Here is a 21,720-nt window from a genome sequence, read left to right as displayed (position 1 = left end):
GTTTGCACACAGTCTGAGAATCCTGTACCAGAAAAGCTGAGAGCCAAAAAGCAGCAGTATAAGCAGCCAAGACACTGTCACTCATTTTATTCACATATACAAATTGACACCACACTATTAAATATAGACAATACAGAAGCATTAAAAACAAGTACTATTAAAAACTTTAAAAAACACATATTGCTTCAAGCTTAGATGCTATTTATTTCCCCTATATATTTTTTTTAAAGTGAATCCAGTGCTAACAGGAGCTGAGGCAGCTTCCCTTTCTCTTCTACGCCTAATTTTATAGGTGCTATTGTCAAGGTGTTAAGTCAGGCTCTACATATGGCTTTGCTGCTGAGTGCAGAAACAGAGCTCGAAAGTAAGTTGGCACATGCAGGTTTACTGGACAGCTCCTCAGATTGCTAGCTTTTGGTCCTCGTGGTTAAAAAAAGGTCAGAGGCCTTTATAATTCAGTTGCATGTTAAAAAGTTAGAAGGGCAGATGCATTCCCCCACATGATAGAACTTGATTAATGTGCATTGGCTACCTCAGTAGAATTCTTTATCAGAAATTCAGGTCTGTTCCTAACAGATAAGTTTGGCTCTCAGTTAAATATCACCCTGACTATTTCAGACTTCCAGTAAAGAAATCTGGAGTTCATAGCTGCAAAGATGTGACAGCAGTGACTGAACAGGCATGCTACTATACTTCACAGGGACACTCAAATGCAGTTTGCATTGCAACAGATCACACTGTAAACACTAGCCTAAACAACACTACAGTTAAATTGCAGCATTACACATTGTGCGAGTCTAATTTCACTTAGCTAAAAGTGCTTTGAGAAACTGAAAGGAGTAAACGTTCATGAAGACCGGACAACTGAGCATTAACTGTGTTCTTACAAAGCTTTACTTGTAAAACCAGCTGTGAGAAGTTTTCATCACTTGACTGAATTCAACAGTCAATTGCAAGACAAGTCAGAACTTCCTTAATTGATAGTGTAAACATTCACTAAGTCCCCCACTTTTGAGCAAGTTAAATTTAATGCAGAACAGCCTACTCTATCAATCCATGTATACAACTAAAGCTTCTGTGTTTTAAAAAAGACTTTCCATCAAATTTCATGTCAAAACACAAAAATGGCTTTCCAGACTTTGGCCTGGCACATCAAATACTGTGCATATACAAGTTGGGGTGATCAGGACTATACTATTTCACACAGTCTAAGCAAGCCTCCTGGCTTTTTTCCTTACAAAAAGTCAAATACCCAAATATAAGAAAGCTACCCTAATCAGCAGAATAATCTGCCCCTCACTTCAGGCATTATGTTACTCAATTAAGATGGTACCAACAGAGCACTCAAGATTATTTGTAGCTACAGACCATTTGAAAAAGCACAAGTGATTCACATAATAACCCAGTTAGTGCCACTACTGTCTAACAGTTTCTCTTATTTTTTTTCTGCTGGGGAACAGCTCTTGTCTGGACAAGGATAAAAACAAGAGTATTTCCTCAGCACAGAGCTGTTCAGATGCTGTTGAATATTTATCGTGTTCTGCAGACCATGAAAACAAGCTTGTTGGAGCCTTTTCAGGTTTGGTACCCAGTATCCAAGGCAGAAAACAGTTAAAACCACAGGACCAAAATCCAATAGGAAATGCAGCTTATCCAAGAATGAGTACTTAAGGCAGGCATCTTGGCTTCCCCCATTCTCAGCAGGAACTCTAGAAACTGGCATGGAAAGCACGGCAAGACAAGTTCCACCAAGGAACCTGCTTAATGCAACAAAATGTGCTGAGGGCTCATAGCTCATCTGCCAGTTCAGGAAGTCCGCAAAGACAGGAGGTGTGTGTATGTGGTGTTCTGGACAACAACAAGGCTGTTAGGTACCACTGAGTGCTTTGATACTGTTGTTCAAAGCTAGGGTGGATTTCTGAACTGAAAAAAAATGTGTCAGAGCAGCTTAAATAGCTGCTGTAAATATGTTTAAATAGGAAAAACGGTACACAAGGAAATTATGTGGAATTAAAACATCCTATTGGATAGTTTTGCCTCAGTTTAGGAAGTTCTAAACTGTTGTTTGCTGAGGAGTTGGAATAGTCATTCTTTATGGATAAGACAACCGTACTTTGTTTTCCAAGGTTTAAAAGCACAAGATCTCTGGTAGGTAGTCCTGGACATGAGCTGCTTGGATTTTTAAAGTTTTATGCTTGAAAATCAGCTTATAACTTCACAGAACCTAAAAATTCCTTGTAAAGGTTTCATTAATCTTACTGATGTAATAAGGTTAGAAGGCAACAATACTTGGTCTTCCCACCATTACTTGAAGATCTGCAATCAGACTTCACTCAGCATTTTAGCTGTCCCTGTTGCAGCAGCAGTTCTAGTCCTGCTTACTCACCAAGATCGTGTAGCGAAGCACAGACCAGCACAGGCTTCTGCTGCAGCAGTGTAAGTGCGCTTCCTGTGAGAAATAGTCTAGTCTGTAAGAAGCAAGCTTCAAAACTGTTCAAGTAAGGTAAACGATGTATATAACTAACACACAGCACATCTGAACAAAACTTTGAAGCTCACCACCATAGCTGTCTGCCTAAGCTTAATTTTCAAACAAATGATTCACAGCAACTTGAGTTTAAAAAACACCGTGGGCTTGACAGACAATGTATGTAAAAGAAAAACCTACAGAGTGAAAGCATTCAAACTCCATTACATACTCTACTGAAGGGTACCCTTTCCTTCCTCCCCTAGCTCTCACCCCCTCAATGAGGAGTTATGCACCAGCCTTGAGGCAGAAGGCTAAGGCTCCTCTACTTCATCTAAATTTGATCAAAAACGGTTTAAGTTAAAAACCACTAATAGTACACTCATACAATACCACCAAAAGGAACACAGGTTGCAGTCTAACCCCACTGAGCATAGATAGATATTCATAAAAATAGACTTCACTGAACAGAAGGCAGCCTGCTCTGATAAACCAGCATTTACATCATTAAGCACAGAATAAGTGTGACCGCAAGCTCAGTACAGTGGTGCCAAGTTGATACTCGTAGAACAAGCAGCTGCTTTTTGAGCAGCAGCTATCAGATAATGATTGTCTGCCAGTTACTCAGTGCAATAGGCACAGCAACAGCAAAATAATTCTGCAGCTGTTTCTTGCTCTGAAAGTTAGTACTTAATTACAAATAACCTTGGAAGCAGCAATGAAAATTAAGTATCAGCAGATTTACTAATCGTTTGGGTTTTTTTTCCTTTTAAACTTCTGTATACAGACAACACTTGGCTTTTGTCTGTCTGAAGCATCCACTCCCAGTAGTGCTGCTTACCAAACTCAATCACTTTCCTGTTGCCTGTTTTAATATATTAATTTTGGTAGTATGGACTTAATAGTAACATAAATGCAAAGGCACCTCCGTCACACCTTTCAAGTTCCCCCTCCCCCCAGCACCACCTCCCTGCGGTTTGGAGGACTTGACCTTTTAAAGTAAGGGGAAACAGATTATTCGTAACCGAGATCAATAAGAGTTTGTTTTGATTGCCAGTATGCAAAGCCCCCCTCCCTCCCCCCACCTCAAAACAAGTCAATTGAAACTCATTAGAAAGATTCCCAAAAGGGGAATTGATTAAAAATTTGGGTAGCTGTATTTAAAAGCCTCTTCAAATGTTATGGCTCCAACTAGACACCCCATTGTGAGGTAGGTAGCCGAGATAAAAATACTTTAACAAATACTTTAACAGCTGGAAACTCCCTATAAAAACCTTGCATAAGTAGATTGGTTCCTTGCACCAGTGTCCTGATATGCATAACTTTTTGTAAAGATGCCCAAGTTGAATCCAAATTCAGCGAGCTCTTGCCGAGTAGCATCTCATATACTCTGTCATCCAGGGGTTATCTGGTGGGGAAGGCTTTATCCGCCAAGCTTTCTCTGCTTCTGCTGATCGTACTCGCCTCTGAGAAAGCTTCCTTTTCTCCACTTGTCTCCTGTTCTTTGCTCGTAGAGCAGATTCATGAATCTAGAAGATCAGAGTTAGCATTACAAGGAGGAAAATGGGCTAAGAACCCCACAGCAAAAATCAAAGGTCACTTCTGCTTCATCCCTACCACCATTGTGAAGAAACAGTTTGCTACCAAAATACCTTCTTCTGGAACTTGTACCACTATCCCAAAGTTATGTGCATTTCCATTAAAGAAATGCCTCAAACTCTACTCTGCATTTTTCCCATTCTGTGCTGCTAAGTGTCTAAACATTCAAAATGTTTGTCTTCATGTTACTTTGATATTCAATAAACCTCCTTTCTCCTCTTTCTACTGTTTAATATGCTTAATTATCCTTCAGTACACCCAAGCAACCCTTAAAATCTAAGCGCAGTACTATGATCAGTCCTTATAGACTCTTTATAAGACACTAAAGAACTTCTTGATCTTCAGAACTTGCCGCAGGAATACATGTTTCTGTATTAAGAATTATACAGTTTCCCCATGTTTGGTCTCAGGAACCAGCTTCTTTCCATTGCTCATTTCCATTGAGAGGTCTTAATCTCCCATGTCAGAAAGGAGTAACAACTTAGAAACATTCAGGAAAAATGAGCTAACCAGGCAGTCAGTAGTCCCTCCTTACAGCAGCATCACTAGTGGCAGAGTGTTGCCTGCACAGCTAAGATAATTGGAAGTGATCCAGGAGCCCTTCCATTCACTACAGTCCAGAGACCTGATCTTTAGAGTTCTATAACTTCCTTTCTAGTATAAATAGTATAGGAGTCTTTCAAAGCATCTCTCTGCTGAAGTTAGGCACCAACAACATCCATTAGGCTTCAGCAAAGCACCAGCCATTACCACCACTGATCTAAGCTTACTGACCCAGTAAAGCATCCGTTATCAGGATGAGCAGCTTGTTTCCAAAGCTACAGGACCCTTTCTCATTTCCCTAAGCCTCCTTAAGAGGAAAGCCATCCAGGAAGAAAAAGACTACACTTCAAACCCCTTCCAGAACAGCCTACTCAAAGTCAGGCTTCAGATGCCTTGGGTCACAGATTCAGATTCTGCATTAGTATGATAAGGACGAGATGCTAGAAAGAATTAATCAATTGTATCTTACCAGGAGAGTTCTAGAACTGAAAAGATCTGTTGGAGCACTCCAAGCTTATAGTTTCTTGTTAAGTCAGGGAACAACATGTTACAGCCTCATTCTTGTGCTGTTGTGCTAATATTTACATCAGCTCTGCAGTCCATCAGGCACTGACAGCCTACTCTGCTGCTAAAGCTCCCCAGTGGCAACATGCTGAAACAGCCTGCAGGACAACTTAGCAGCAAAGCACTGGGGCTCCTATTTCTGGAGAGTGCTCCAGGAAGAGTTGCTCATTCACAGCCCGGCACTATACCCATGTTTATCTACCTGCCTGCTTTGGGATGTCTGGTGCTAACAGCCTGCTGCTTTTCTCTTGTTCAGAATGCTAGAACAGCCAGTTTTGCTGGTAGCACTGAAACAACCAGAAACAAGATAGCCAAGCACTGATCAGATTTTTTTAAGTGTTAGTGAAATGTGGAGAGTTCAAAACTGATAAACAGTTAAGAATTACTTGAGATGGACATGCCAGACATCTTTAATGAAAAGTTACAGCAATAAATCTAATGACATCGCTGTACTGTCAGACCTATCAACAGCTGAAGTATGCTTCTCTGCTTCCCTCTGCTTCTCCCTCCATACCTATCCCAAGTTCTTGACTGCCATATGAAGACGTTAACTTCAGTGACAACTGCAGTAGCAAGGGCTACAGGTCACAGCCCTACCCCTGAAGCACACTCTACTAGAACATGCTGATGCCTGCTGTGACCAGTATGAATGCACATAGCCAGTACTCAGTCTAGAAGTAGCATCAATCACCTCTCATCCCATACCTATCCTTTTCTTACAGCACTGATCATCACAGCTGTGGACAGATGGGTTCCTGCCTGATGAAACCTCTGAACTTCCTAGAGGCAGAAGGGCTCTATGCATCCTGTAAATCTTGTGCATTCAGACCTCCGCTGTATTTTTGTACCTGCAGGCCTTTAATGCTGCAACTACTATTGCATTTTGATGTGGAGAAAGAAAAGCCACTTCTGCCTCTTCAAAACAACGCTGTTACTGACTCAATTGGATACAGTGGAAAACTGCCCGTTTCTGGGGCAGTTCAGCAACAGATAGGAAGATTCCGCAGCACCCAGAACTAGGTATCCAGACATGGGTTTTCATACTGAAGGCCTTTTCACACACAAAAACACCACAGCCTACAGGGGCTGTCTGAAGGAATTCATGTGCAGTCTCAATCACAACCAAACCTGGAGGAATGGCACCAGTTCAAAGGAACTGACTGGAATAAGCCCCTAACTCCACTGTGGCACAACTGCAAGCTAGTATTTGTAAGACACCATCACTACAGCAAAACACAGAGGCTGCTGAAGTCTTTACAGTCCCCCATGTGACCACAAATGAAAACACCTCTGAAAAACTTGATCTAGGTATTAGCAATGTCTTTCCCAGGCATTAAGTCAGTTCTCACCTCAACAAAAGCTTTTACTTACTTCATTCACTGAAGCAGAAGCACAGACATTGTGAGTTTTCTGGCTTCCAGTATCTGTCTGTCTTTCTCCCGACCCATACAGAGCAAACGGATGTTTATTCTCCTTTGGTGCATCTGCCTTTTGAGGGCTTTTGGCTGATCTTCGATCATTACGACTGGACAAGGCACTTTGGCTCGGACGTCGTCCTGTATGGCTGGTTTTATCTGCTTCCTTCGTGGAAGTTTTATCTGCTTCCTTCGTGGAAACACGTTCTACAGTTTTTTCTTGCTCTTCTTTCTGGTGCTTCTCCTGATCTTGTCTTTCTTTTTCTGAAAAAATAATAATAATTTTTCTGCTCTGAGTTTCAATAACCACGTGCTATCGTTCGATCTGCACAGCCTCTTCTCTTCATACATCAAGAAAGCTGTGCTTTTTTCTTTTAGAAAGAAGGCACTAATTCTTTCGCATTAGAGGCATGCCTTGCTTAAATGTTTTCACCCTTTAGTGATGAGTATTTCCAAGCCAGTCCCTCTACACATCAGCTGCCACGTTTAAACACACCTTTCACTAGTGAGGCTACAGATGCCTATTAGCTCCAAGCAGTGCTGTACATGCAGTTTCCAGTGCTCTCCTGTCTTCACTGTTTCATCCTTCCATCTTTCAGACAGCGAGCAGATGGACTGCTGAGTAGCAGGTAGGTGCTGCCAGCTAGAGAATAAATCCCTCATGCTATAAGCTTTGACTGAAAGAAGAGAGCGATTCTTTATCCAGCTCCCTGATTATTCATACAGACATCTCGATTGTTTGTCTGCAGAGGAACGGGCAGTATGACGCTACTGGTTATGGAAAGAGTCCTCCACTGGTGTTGAATGCAATAATCTAGATTAAGGCTAGCTTACATATTGCAGTGTTGCCCACAAAGAACAATATCAAATTTTACTTAAGTACTGCCATTAAAAGCAGAAGGACTTGCCCATCCCTGTGACACACCAGGGATCATTCATACTAATTGCCTTCATTTAGCAAATGACCTTCACGCAAGAGCAGTCTGACACTGCTTTAGTTTCATTACAGCATGCACCCAGCTCTGCCAGAATGGGCATTACCTACCTAGCACACTTATTATCAATCCAACAGTGCTTTTTATCCTTGCAGCACAAAGGTATTTCCTTGCAAAACCATATTACCCACAAGTTTATCTATGCCGCCCACTCCTGAGAGGGAACTGGCTGGTCCTCCTTCTGCATACAAGAGACTGTATCAGAAGGAAGGAAGCAAGCACTGTTTTAAGCATTGCAGTGATATTTCAGACAGTAAGACACTGAAGGGGAGGCAAATTGTTGTCAAATCTGATAGGAGTGCTTTTATCTTGGTATGCCAGATCTTGCTTTCAATCTCTACAGCAGAACAGAGCTATGCTGGAGTAGTTCACAGGACAGAGATGGCATTTAGAGTCCTCAAAGAAAAGTGGGGGTCTCCACAATTGCATTGGTAGCATAGCTTTAAGTTATTGCTTCAAGGCAGCAGACAAGCCTGGATGCAGCTTGCTCAGATACAGTCCCAGCTGGTGCAGAAATGACGAAGCCAGCTCGTCCCAAAATAGCTATAAAAGCATATAAGTAAGTGGCATGCAGAATCTTGCACAGTCTTGCAGTAAATGCTGTATACCAGAGTATACTTTGGCATCTTATGTGCACCTGCTATTAGAGCAGGCATTTTAATGAGCTAACTCCCACAATTCACATATATAAAACTCAGAAGGTACAAGGTGGATGCTTTAAACAGCCAATTACATTTCATACCCAAGCTATATTGCCAGGCAGTCCTTGCAGCAAGGCAGAAAAGCAGCAGTTGATAGCAAAGGAAGGAATCAAACCCAGCTACTCAGGAAGCTCAACTATCAGCAACACCTACTGTCTCCTTCCCCCACAGTGTGCCAGCTCAGGCAGGCACTGCTAAATGCATGCTGTGAATAGAACAAGAAACCCAACTGACTGGCTGCGGCATTACAGGGATTAGCCAGCATAGGGAAAAAGCTAGGAACGTTTAAAAACCGCATCATGGATGCTAAACAGAGCACACTGGACAGGAGGGGATTAAGTGCTTAGCAGAACAAGGCTGCCAGGCACACACCCAACATGGCGGTAGAAAGCTCCTGCTCAGAAAAGGTCACTTAAGTCCTCTGGCATCACCCACCTTACATAACAGCTTCCCTTCAATGACTTGGAGAGGATCTGATGGTGCTTTTCACCCCCCCTCTAAAGCCGCTCACGCTTTACCTGGCTGATGAGACCCCCATGTCAAAGGCTCTGCTGACTTGCTGGAGGTACCAACAACCTTCTGATCAGACCCACAAGTCTGAGAGGTCAGCACTACTATCTTTACATAGAAGCACCTGCCCTTTTTAGTACCTCAGGTTCAGAAGCACTTTGTAATAAAGCAAGGAACACCAGGTCATCTTGACTGCCCCCAGTCGTATTGAGAGCTGCCCTGTTCTGGGAACTGGTGCGTTTGAACAGGTACCATACAAGCAGTCTCCTACACACCATGGCAGCTTAAGCACAAACTTCTCCCAACCAGGCAGGCCTCCAAGGCCTCTTGAAGAGGGGCATGAACTGACTACAGCTGGGCATAAAGTAGTTACTATTTACTACAGCTGAAGCAGCATTGCTTCAAGATCAGCCTCATGTGAGGCACTGGCACAACATTAGAGTGACCAGCAACACAGCAGTTGAGTTGATTAGATTCACCCGCTGAAGTACGTTGTGTCTGGCTTGACAGCAAAGCTTGTTTCAATCCAGCAGATACTGAAGTGTCCTTGGATCACTGTAGATCCCTAAACTGACACTGTTAGTCTTTTCCTCCACCATCAGCTACTCCTCCCTGGGCAGCTGAGTCAGCAAATACTCCTACAGCATCATGACAGATCAGGGAACAAGTTTGAAACTGGGTGTTTGAAACCTGGATGTGCTAATCCAGTGTGGCAACTGTTTTGACACCAAGTTCTCACTGCTGTCATTTAAGACCTCTATAAAAGGGCTGAAGGCAAAAAGTCACAATAAAGCTGGAAAGATGGCCTAACCCTGGATGTGTGCGCAACTGTATCATTTCACAAGCAGCAAGTTTGCTTGCAGTACCACTGCCAAGAGCTCCTGTCATTCACTTACCAGCCCACGGGGTTGACAGCTTTGAGTATGTGTCAACTAGACCAGTTGATTTAGGTCAAGATTTCATTGGATCACGTCTGAAGCACATCCAGGCCTGCATGCATTCTACAGAGCAGAATCGTGTGAAGAGCCAGAAGGAATTAAGCCAAAGTTACCATTCCGTGCACCTTAATATCTCTCAGATACAGCAAGGAAATGCAATTGTCCCTATTTGCCATCTCAGGGGTTCATGCTGGTAATACCATCACAATCATGGTAATAACAACACTGCACACGTTGTTTCAGCAACATTACTGCTGGCCAAGCACACTTGCCACAAACTCTTAGCAGAAATCTGGTTCCCTCCAGAAGAGAGAGAAGCAGCAGTAGCAGGTAACAACCCAACCGGGATGCTGCAGCATGTGGGTGGATGTCAGATTCAGAAGACAAAAAAACATCAGTGCCACGAGCACACCCACTGCCCCCACAGCATCTCAGGGTAATTAAGTCCCTCCAGAAAAACAAAAGCAGTTGAATAATAAAAGATTTCATGGGGTGGTGGTTTGTACGTTCTGTCTTCTGTGCTTTTTAATTAGGAAGTCGCTGAAGAAAAGAAAATAGCACCTTTATAACTGCTTAATACTGAGTCTCTTGCCTTCTGATTGTACAGGGGGCTGTACATGAATATACAGTACATTTCCACTTAATCCAGCTGCCAAAGCTGAATTGCTTTCAGGTCTTTTGGTAAAGCTTTTAAAATGCCTGCAGGAAGACTGTTTATCCCAAGTCACTCAGCAAAGACATGAAGATTAGATACAGGTTTGCCCTCCCATTGAAATGGTAAAAGCCTCAGAGAGGATCAGGTACACTTACAGGAGCCATAGTGAAACTCCACATACCTTACTACTGCTGCCCAAGGCCTCCAAGTTGCTCAGGTCAGTACTGCTGGCTAGGAGAAGCTAAGGTGAAGAAACAACCGTGCATGCCAGAATCAGACAGTCACACACACCAATACTGGCTAAAGAACATGCCTATATGAGCACATCTGCAGCAAACACGATTTTACCTGCTCCTAAAGCAGATCTAACTGGAATCAAGCTACCAAGGAACTCCAGCCTGGTCTCACCTCAGTGAGCTGCTGCCATGGCTGTATGGCTTTGGAGGGATGGAGTGCTTTACCCTGGCAACCAGCAGCTGTGCATACCTCCAGCTCCTTCAACTCCAAACAGACCTTGTTGTTAAGAGCATCCCAAACCATTCCTGCTGGCATTTTCTCCTAACACTGAGGAGCTGTGTTTCAGCTCAGCAGCATTTTAGCAGGCATATGACAGCTGGGTGGCACACAAGCCCACGCTGCTGTGAGGACTACAGCTCTATGCTTGCTCAGGGCTGCTGACTTGCCTGTCCATGGCTGCAAAACCAAGACCACAGAGCTCAGGTACCAGCAGGGACCCAGTGTACAGCCAAGCCAGAAGAACATCACACGCAGGTCCAGGGAAGCAGTAACATTATGTGCCAGTCGCTGGCACACAGCCTAGCTTGGTGCTGCCACTTTCGCCAGAGTACCCGCTTATATAATTGCAGGGATGCGCTGCTCCCATGGCAACCGTTTACATAAGCGGCTGTGACTCAGGATGAGTTACCACAACGCGGTTCTTTAAAGGGACGCCCAGCTTCTCAGCGTTGCAGCTCCCTGAGGTCCCACAGCCGAAGCTAACGGATAGGCTTCTCCCTGAGCAACTCCCGGCCCACATTTCTCTGTACCCTCGCCCTATTCGCTGCACGCGAAGCCTGAAGCCGCTCACCCACACTGCGGCACCACCAGGGCCGGGCCTCCCCCGCCAGCCGCGGCCACGCACCTGACCCGGCCGCGCCCTCCCAGGGAGGCACACAGCCGGCCCCGCCGCCCTCCCTCCCGGCCCCGCCGCCCTCCCCTCGCTCCTACCGGGGCCGGCCCGTTCCGCCTCGCCGCCGCCCGCCTCCGCCGCTTCCTCCTCCTGCGCGGGCGGAGGGCTGCCCGCTCCCGGCGGCGACGGGGACCCGGCGGTGCTGCTGCCGCTGCCTCCGGTGCTGTCCTGCTCCCAGCCGTCCCACAGCCACGGCCGGTGCGCCTGCTCCAGGAGGCGGCGGCTGAGGCGGTAGCGCAGCAGCTCCAGGTAGCAGGCGCCGCACGACTCCCACTTGGGCTCCTTGAAGCGCTTCATGTACTCCGTCTTCACGCGCCGCGCCGGCACCACCATGGCGGTACTCGAGAGCAGCCCTCCGCGTAGCGCCGCGCCGCAGGCCGAGCCCGCCCCTCCCGCTGCAACGTTTAAATCCAAACAGCGGCCGCCGGCCCCGCCCCTCCCGCCGCGCCAATCGCGGCCCGACGCCGCCGCCCCCCCACAGCCGGGCCGCCTCGCGTCTCCCGGAGACAGCGCCACCCAGCGGCGGGGCGTGCGCCGGCACTGAGCAGCGCCCTGCTCCGCCGCGGGGGGGCACTGACGGCTCGCAGGCGATTTTTAGGCAGCGGGCGAGCATCTTTCTTCCCTCGCCGCGCTACGGTGAAAGGCCGAACCGGCGCAACTGAGACCGCCGGAGCCGGCAGGGACATCCGCCATACATCCAACCGAACCGCACGGCTTCACATTCGACACGTGCCCATCACCCCCTCCTCTCCCCCCAGGCATAGTGGCCCGCCCGCTGTGCCTCCGCCACCCACCGCTACAGCCCACGCCCTTGCTCTGCCGCAGGGCTGACGCGGCCACCGGGGCCAGGGAGGAGCGTAGAATGCTCCCCAGTAAAGCAGGGATGTGTGGGGAGATGACATTTATGGCAGATGACAGGTCTGGGTTCATAGCATCTGCCTGCTGTCCAGAAGCTGCAATTCTGCGCTGAGTGGCGTTCTGAGCCACCCTGCAAAGCACTGGCTGGGCAGCTGGGATTGCAAGCGAGCTGCTGGTGCTCCCAGCTCAGAGCTTGGCTGTGCGCAGCTTCTCCTCAGGGGAAACAACCCTCTGCTGAGGCAGATGTGGCCATACGTGGGGAACACGGGCAGCCCGGTGCCCACAGATCTCCTCATAGCCATTAACTCGTGCTTCAGCCTTCACACAGGGACTCCAGAACCACAACAGCAGGCCGGCATGCTGCCAGCTCCACCTTTTTTCTCCGGGCAGGCCACAGCTTGTCAGCACTTAGCAAACAGCACCGGATTGCTGTTATGACCCCTCACCTTCACCAGGCTTTTTGAAGGTCATTTTTCCTCACTGCCATGAAAGTGAGCGCCCAGCTGTCCGTGCATTCCAGTTCGTCCTGGATCTCTTGCAACACATCCCCCAGTGATGGGCAGATTGGCAGCAGGCACGCTTGGGAACTAACCAGGGACAGTTTGTGCAACAAGACCTTACACAGAAGCCCATGGAGACACCCAGCTGTGCCTATGCCAACAGCCACACCTTACCCACGCACATTCCTCATGGCCCATCACAGTGATGGGCCTAGTGGGACAGGTCCCCTAAGGCCAGGCAGTAGGGCCCCCAACGTACCCCAGGCCAGCCATCGCCCCTACCCAACCCTGAGGCGTGTTTGTGGCTCTGGAGGAGGACACTGAGCCAGATGACAGAGATGAAAGACAGTTCCTGTGAGAGCCTCTTAGCACAGCTCCATGCTCACACACAAGGGCTGCTCCAGCTCCTCAGCACAGCAGCTCTGGATGTGCTCAGCGTAGCTATGTAAACATTTATTTCTTTAATCCTAATGAGTTTTGGCTTCAGCGCCTCATGGCAGAGATCTACATACACAGGCTGAGAGTAGCCAGTTATTAAGTAGCTTCAGCTCCACAGATGCCTGAATGAAGAACTACGTTATTTATGAGTATAAGAATTTCCTCCCTCACGTATTCTGTTGTTGCTTTCCTTCATTAAAAATCTAAATAAAGGCATCATTTGAACCAGAACACAAATTCTAGACGTGCTTTTCCCTTTTAAAGCCCTTTTCCCCAGAGGGCCTTAGTCCTGCCTCTAATCCCCACCACTGACTACCTGCAGGTGGCTGGCCAGGTGAGCCAGGAGCTCCACATGGGCTGAAGGCAGAACTGGCACTGCAACCCAGCCTTCCTCCATGCTCTGCAGGTGCTAGAGGAGGATATGCCCGTATCGTCTCCTTTTTACTGGTATCAGCTGTTTTTCCCCACTTTCCTCAGGTGCTACAGTGCTGTACACCATTGCTGCTAGATCAAGGAGGTCCCTGCAAGGAATAGACCTTAGAGCCAGAAGCAGGATGATGGTCAAGGTGCCAGCCCCAGCAGCACCTCTGCAGTCTGCCCACTGAGCCTGACACAATCTAGGCCTATACCCAGCCAGGAGAGAGGCAGGGCAAGCAGGAGAGACTTCCCACCTGCCCACCTTCCTCCTCCCCACAGGGAGCCCTGCTGGGGAGGTGCAGAGGGCACGCAGCCATGGTTTGGTGAGCAGCGTCCCTAATATGGCCTCGGCTGTGCTGACTGGCTGGGGGCTCCTGCTGCAGGAATGCAGCCCTGTATAAAAGCCCCCACGAAGGCAAACCATGCTGGGTGCTAGCAAGGAAAGAGCGAGACTGGCTCAGTATGGGAATTGTGCCTGCCTCCTGGAGGCTGTCCAGGCTCTCTTGGGTTTCAGGCAGTGTGCAGTGGCTGGGTACAACCGACAGCAACTGGGATGCGGTGGACATTGTCAGACAGAGTTCATCTTCGTGCAGCTTTGCTCTTGGGGGTTACCTGCTGGCACCCAGCCCCTGCCCTGAGCTCTGCCCTGCTCCAGCTGCAGCAAGGCATGCTCCAGTACAGCTGCACCGGGTGTATAGCCATGCCCTGCTCATACTGCTTTGCTCAAACTTCACTCTTTCACATCTCCCAGCTTTGTTCTGCTTCCAGTTCCTGTCTCCTTTCATTCAGAGGGAAAAAAAGCCCTTCACAAAGCCCCTGTCTCTCCAAGGTGAGCACTCAGGCAAGGAGCTTCGTCTCCTTCCCTATGGTGGGGAAGAGTCTCTTTGAATTCGACCCTCTTCTCATTTTCCATACCTACTGACTCACCTGCCCCTTCCCTCCTCTCACCTGCTCCTCTCTCCAAAACATAGAGCAGTGCAACCATGCCAGCCCCTTCCTCTAACAACCCCAGCTTCTTCCCTCCATTGCAGGATGCACAAAGGCTTTACCTGTCTTTTCCTTCATCTGCCTTCACCTAAATGCTGTCCCACATGTTACAATCATCCCCTTATTCCACCCACATCTCAAATGGCCCAAGAAGCTGTGGGTCTGGGCCCAGCTGCTCTCTAGGGTTCATGCATGGCTCCTCCTGCAAAGGACTTGCTCCTGAAGACGCCCCAGGTGCTCAGGGTAATGCATGAGCCAGGGACCTGCAGGGACACCCACACCAAAAGGAGTGCCACCACTCAGCAGGGATGACATAAATAAGTGGCAGGAGCGATGGTGCTCTTCTGACCAAAGCTTGGGCGTGAAAAGAAAAACAAACAAAAAGAGATGAAGCCAAAAAACCCATTTCAGAGACCAAATCCCTGCCTTGCTGAGAAACACCCAGTCATTTGCTGCTGACTGCACAGCAGTAGCAGAGAGAGCCATAGACGTGCCGGTAAATGTGTTGTAGCTCCCAGTTTAGAACAAGGCACGTAGATGGCAAATGCACTTCTGGTGCAATACTTGTGCGGAGGAGAGCTAGCCCAGATAGCAGCAGTTAAAAAACAAAGTGCCTTGAACAAAACGTCAGAATGCCACCCGAGGCATTTTCTCAGGTCTCACAGAGTATTAGAATGGAAATGCATGAAGAGCATGGCACACCTCTAAATGGACATGAAGCAGCCACCGGTGGGGTGGGGTTTATTTTTAACCCACTGCAGCTTGCAGATGTGTAAGTTCGTGTAAGTTCCATCTGTGCAGGTTCCTGCCGCTAGCAAGAGGCACGTAATGGGCCACATGGCTTCAGGCTGGAAAAAGTCAGTGCAGCTGGGGTTAACTTAGCCTCCAGATAGGAGGGGGATTAAAGTCTTAGGCTGCCTCTTCCCTTGGCTTCCTAGCAATCCCAGCCAGCAGCCTGAATGCACACACGTGCTAAGCACTGCCAACAGCACACCAGCTTTGCAGCTTTGGCTGAGCGTGGCCCAGCTCTCCAGCTCCAAGCTGTGCCAGCAGGGTGGGATGGGATGGAGCAACCAGCAGCCAATGCAGGGCTCAGCATTTGGTTGGAGATTTCCAGTTGGGTCTTAAAGGCTTCCTGGGAGGAAGCTGCTGCTCAGCAAACCAAAGTGTCTGTTTTCAGTACAAAAAAACAAACATTACAAAGAGTTTCCCAGGTCTCTCCAGTTTAAATGTTTCTCTCTTCACACCTGTTGGTCTTTTCCAGTGCTCTCCATCCTAAAATTCACCAGCCCAGTAGCCTTCTTCCAAGGATGGTCACAAAAAGGCCAGCCACTCTCACATAGCATCTCCAGACACAACAGCATCCTTACAAAAAGGACATTTCAAACATGCAGCTGGGTTTGTTCCAGGATTGTGTTTTTCAGAGGAAGGGGACCGAACACAACCGCGTGCCCAATGCAAAACAGCCCATGTTTGAAGAAAACGTCCATTGGAACACTGCAGATGATCTCCAGGACAGATCTGACAAATGGGCGTCCTTGAAAAGAAACCAACACCACTTGTAAGTGCCTCCTTAGAGAGTGCTGACATCTCTGTTTATTGTTTATAATGGATTATCTCCTCGGCACAGGCAACCTGTTGGCTCCACAGAGTGCTCTCAGGCTCACTTTCATCCCCTGAGCTCGCTGGTTTGTGTCCAGCCCGGGCTGTACCAAACCCTGTGCAGACTGTGCTCCACATGCAGGACTCTCTGCTCCCAGAAGGAGCTCTGTGGACAAAGCTGGATGGATGCTCCATGAGCTCCTTGTGTGTATCTGCCCTTTACCTGGGGAGGGGAGGAAGGAAAACGGGTCAGGATCCTCCCTCTGCAAACCGGTGGGCTGGAAACATGTTCTTGGTTTCTGGTGGTGAAACTACAATAGGCGTCTGGCCAATAACACGGAGAACAACCCTTTATTCCTTCAACGTGCTGCTAAGCTCTCCCCCCTGAAGAAGATATATTCTCCTATACTCCCATCAGGAGTTCCTGCCAAGAAAAGTGTGACACTGTTTAAATAAACACACTGTGGACAGAGCCAAACAACAGGCAATGGTCTGGAAATCTGCTGTGGGAGGACAACCATAAAACCTTTATGTCTTTATCTATGAGAGCTGATCTAAAAATAAATACATCTCTATTGAGACATAGGCACGCCATCTCAAGTACTTCATTTATTTTGGCTTTTTAATTAAAAAATCTTTCTGGAAAATCAAATTGTTCCCATCAATTTTACATCCCTTCAGTCCTAGTTTTCCTTTCACCTCCGTATCTTTAAGTCAGTTACGCTGGTTACATTTTAAGACTGTGGCCACTTCACCGTATGGCACCCCATTGTCCCTTCTGGAGCTAATACCATCTCTCCCTGTGCCATGTAAGATAGAATCGGAGAAAATGGGAAGGAAGTGTCTGCCATGTTAAGAAGTGCAGCATTCCCAACATCTAGGCAGGACCTGGGAGTGAGCTGCCTGTGGGTGAAGCCCATAAAGCAATACCTGGAGGTCCGTCCTTCCTTCTGGGAAAATGCTATTCTGACGCTCACAGCACTGTAATGCTGGCGGTCCCATTGGCAGAATGTAAAACCAGAAAGAACATCGCCCTCCAGAGGGTACTGATAGGGGTATTCCCTAGAGTAACCTCGCTGCAGTTCTTGCCTGCCTGTCCTAAACACAGCCACAAGCTCTGTTCCGCTCCTCCCACACGGTGCCCATAGATTGGAGTTGTGTGGGTCAAACCGAGGGCAGGGAGCTCTGCTCTTCAGAGGGCGGCGGGTGCACCAAGATTTGCTGTGCCCTCCCCAGCTCCCCTCGATCTTCTAAATCACTCCCCACGTCCCATAATACGCCCCCAGAATCCCTGCTGCAGTTTGGAAGGCTTATTTAGCGAGTCAGATTTAGCAAGGCATGAACTTATAAATAGAGAGGGGCAAGGCTGGGGACTCTGCAACGTGACTCACAAGTCAAACTGCCTGTGAGGAACTTATCAGACATTTGCTTTAAATATTCATTTAGCAATACCAATGCCTGCTCACGGTTACACTTACCGTACGAAAACACCATGCCCATATGCGGTCAGCTCATCGATGGTGATGGAGGCCACTCACTGTCCTGCAGAGCTCCCAGCCTGCAGCCTGCCCGTGTGCCACCAGTACAGACACTGCCACTGGAAAAGGTGGCAGCCCCTGGGCTTGTGTCAGAAGGAGTTTCCTCCTGAGATGTTACTATTGCTTTTATTGCTGTAGCTATCTTTCTTAATCCAGGCCCCAACCGTGCAAACACTTGGGCACTAACCAGATCTGTTGTCCTCTGGTGGCTTCAGTGAGGATCTCTCACAGGACTCAGTGCATCCACAGGGAGATAAACCCAGGGCTTGTCTCATGCGCTGCCTGTCTGAGACTCCATAAATGGGATGAAACTGCCACAAGGTGTGATCAACTGAACCTCATCTTCACAAACAGCAACAATTAATACTAATCTGTTTAATTAATCTGGGCAGAGCTGCACCTGGTCGCTGTGTCCTGGCCAGATGGACCTCTGGGTTCATCTGCTACACACTCTACTCAAGCAGGGCCACTGGATTAGGGTACCCAGGGCCACGTCCAGGTGGCTTTTGGAGATCTCTAAGGAGGAGACCCCGCAGCCAGCATGGGAATGTCCCAGCCCAGCTGGTGACCATGGCAACCCTTGGGTTGTGGCCGTGCTTGGAAGTCATTCAGATTTCTAGACTTTCCCCGGTATTTGTGCCAGGAAACTGGACTGCATGACTTTCAGGGCTAAATTTAGGATGGTAAGTATTTCCCGTTCCCCAAACACCTTCATGATGCCATCTCAGAACCTTCCATGAACATTTGCAGTTCCTCACTACCTTCCTTTGAGACAGAAAACAGAAAAGCCATTTTGCTGGTAACAAACAGTGTACAGGAAATGTGGTGTTGTTCATGGTCAGAGGGGAAAACCATGATGGGCCTGGGATGAGAAAGGGTAAAAGGGAGATAAAGCCTGTACGCTTCTCTTGTCATGGAAACATGTTGCATCACCTGGGGCAGCACTGGTGGCCATCAGCCCTTCCTCTACCCAGCAGCTGCCCCTCACCCCATGGTAGCACAGCAAACCCTTGGGAAACCCTGCCCAGAGGGTGCTGTGGGCAAGCAGCCCAGTGGCACCTGCTCGCCTCATGGGCTGGCAGCAGCCCAGGGGAAACCCGTCTCCTTCAGAGAAAGCACTGACTGCACCAATCCCATCAGATGCACAATTCTGGCGTCTCTTTCCCAGTAGGAAAGTGGTGCAGGAGGAGTCGGATAAAGGGTCACCAGCTCCTGCAGCCTCCTTCACCTGGGGAAGGACAGAGCTGCATCCCTTTGCACACATTCACCCGGACTAGAATGCAGAGGCTTCTGCTTTGGGCAGAATAACCAAAAGCTGCCTCATTCAAAGGGCCAAGTGGGCACAGCCACCTCCGCAAATACAGCTTAGTCCTCAGGGGAGAGATCTGCCACACTGCAGTAAAATCAAGGCACATGGGGTTATGTCTCCATGAGCAGGACAAGGCACTCGGAAACAAACACAGTATGATAGAATCATAATTCTCATAGAATCGTTTGAGTTGGAAGGGACTTAATTAAAGGCCAGCTAGTTCAACTCCCCTGCAATGAACAGGGGCACCTACAGCTAGGTCAGGTTGCTCAGAGACTAGTCCAGTGTGGTCTTGAGTGTCTACAGGGACAGGACATCCACCACTTCTCCAGGCAACCTGTCCCACCTGTATTGTAAAAAGCTTGTTCCTTATATACAATCTAAATCTCCCCACTTTTAGTTTGAAACCTTTCCCCCTTGTCTTATCACAACAGACCCTGCTACAGAGTCTGTCCCCTTCTCTCTTACAGCCATTCTTTAGACACTGAAAGCCCACTCTCAGGTCTCCCTGGAGCCTTCTCTTCTCTGGGCTCAACAGCCCCAGCTCTCTCAGCCTGTCCTCATAGGAGAGGTGTTCCATCCCTTGGATTGTTTTTGCAGCCCCCCTCTGGATGCTCTCCAACAGATTCTTGTACTGAGGACTCCACATCTGGATGCAGTACTCCAGGTGAGGTCTCACCAGTGCAGAGTAGAGGGGCAAGATCCCTTCCGTCATCCTGCTGGCCACGCTTCTTTTGATGCAGCCCAGGATGCAGCAGGCTGTCTGGGCTGCAAGGACACATGATGCCACTGGCTTTAATCTGTTCATCCCTAAGTACATGAGATCTCTTCTATAAGGACATCATACTCTTCTCTGAGCTTCAGAATCTTGTTTTCCCTGGAGCGGAGAGAAGCTGCTGGAAGCTGAGAGAGAGTGAGCAGAGAGCAGGTAGGGCTGAGAGGGTATAATGGGCTGGAGGGTTATGCCAAGGAAGAAAGCTGCTTACAGGAATCTATATATATGCAGCCCTGTGAGGTGGAGTTACAATATAGGCTTGTTCCCTGGATGACTGCAGCACCCCAAGGCCACAGCTGCCTCCCAGCCACTGGTGCACAGAGCATGGCTGGGAAAAGGTTGTGTCTGGCTACAGTCCCTGTGGGCACTATGGGATAGCACACCAGGAGCAGACAGTGCTGGAAGTCCAGAAAGTTGGACTTTCAAGGCTGATAGTGAGCCCTGCATGGAGGAGAGGAAAAAACCTGGGGAAACAAAGCAGTTCTCTAAAGTGTCACCATCACACATAGCACACATCCCTAGATGCTGAGGATGCTGGCCCTGATGATCCTCTCCCTCCTGTCAGCAGCACTGGTCCCAGAGCAGGGAGGATGATGAAGTTCTTAAGAAATATCAGAGGATCAGAAGCAAAGGTTGGGTAAATAGCTCTCCATAGCCTTGTAGAAATATGTACTACTGAACAACGACACGTAAATGGTAAATACAACAAGGTCATGAACTGCCTTCTGTATGTCTTTTTAAGAAAGGATGTAATCCTGCTCTCCCAGCCAGTCCCAGCCATTCAGTTTGAGGCATGTAGGGCTGCACAGTACCAGGCAGTGTCTCTTCCTGCAGAGATTCCCTTTGGAGGCTGGGTTGTTATTGTAAAGTGTATTTATTCACACACGAGAGCAAAATCATCACAATGAGAAAGAACACAGCACCATCACAGCACCATCACAGTAGAGCAACAACCTCCCTGGATTGGAAGTTCAGTTGAAAATCATCTTTTCTTCCAGCAGTGCCATCTCCACTGCAGTGGTGATGTAAAACAACAACCCCAAACCAAGTACAGCCTTCCTGCCAGGGCCATCTAAGAGGAGGCAGATAGGTACCTACAGCACCTACAGTGTCACTGGGGCCAGAAGGGCAGGCAGGGAGAGCCCTCTGGGCACTCAGGCACAGGGAACCCACAAGTCTGTAGCCACAGGAGGTCCTGGCTGTGCAGGCAAAGCCCTGTGTGTCAGGTGGGGTGAGGAAGTGGCCCTGGCTGCCCCCAGCCCTGGGGACAGGCTGAGTGCAGGAGGGCTTTCCATAAGCGGAGTGGAAAGCTCTTAATTTAACCTGTGCCTGCCACCTGGCCTCAGCTGTGGCCGTGCCTCTGTCCATCACAGCTCGGAGCTGCTCAGGCATGCCTGGCTACTGCTCTGGCAGGCTGAGCCCAACAAAATCTTTCACAAGCTGAGAATGAGTAGTGCTCGTAACCCTTTCCCTACTGGGCATGGGAGAAACACGGTGCAGTGGGAGCCCAGATCCTGGACATCCCAAGCTGCCCTCCGCACAAGTGAGCTCCGTGCAGCCCACAGCAGGGTGAAGCCCCCCCCCCCCCAAGGCAGGATCCCATCACCGTCCCCATGCCATCTCTCCCTGGAGAGCCCCGCCAACCCCTGCTCCCAGCCCCAGCCCCAGGTCAGCGAGAGATGGAAGAGCCCAGGGAAATGATGACAGAAACAACTGCGTT

The 21,720-nt window shown here is 48.5% G+C and overlaps 1 protein-coding gene across 1 annotated transcript; it reads right to left on the bottom strand.

The window, feature by feature from the left end:
• Positions 1–70: 70 nt before the first annotated feature.
• CCSAP (centriole, cilia and spindle associated protein) lies at positions 71–11,986 on the bottom strand. The gene is made up of 3 exons (XM_072333611.1): positions 11,615–11,986; positions 6,545–6,852; positions 71–3,996 (listed from the first exon to the last, which is right to left on the bottom strand). The coding sequence occupies exons 1-3, from the start codon at positions 11,907–11,909 to the stop codon at positions 3,823–3,825; spliced, it is 777 nt and encodes a 258-aa protein (XP_072189712.1). The 5' UTR covers positions 11,910–11,986; the 3' UTR covers positions 71–3,822.
• Positions 11,987–21,720: the final 9,734 nt, after the last annotated feature.

The sequence above is a fragment of the Excalfactoria chinensis genome, chromosome 3 (genome assembly GCF_039878825.1).
Source record: "Excalfactoria chinensis isolate bCotChi1 chromosome 3, bCotChi1.hap2, whole genome shotgun sequence".
In the NCBI taxonomy this organism is placed as follows: Eukaryota; Metazoa; Chordata; class Aves; order Galliformes; family Phasianidae; genus Excalfactoria; species Excalfactoria chinensis.
The sequence above is the reverse complement of the archived record's forward strand: the minus strand, read 5'-3'. Positions and strand labels throughout refer to the sequence as shown.

Bases quoted from the DNA above. Each gene is read 5' to 3' on its own strand.
- CCSAP (XM_072333611.1), bottom strand. From the start codon at position 11,909: ATGGTGGTGCCGGCGCGGCGCGTGAAGACGGAGTACATGAAGCGCTTC. The intron at 6,853-11,614 runs GTAGGAGCGAGG...TTATTTTTTCAG, and splicing joins GGCGGAACGGGCCGGCCCCG to AAAAAGAAAGACAAGATCAG. The intron at 3,997-6,544 runs GTAAGTAAAAGC...CTGATCTTCTAG, and splicing joins CTTCTGCTTCAGTGAATGAA to ATTCATGAATCTGCTCTACG.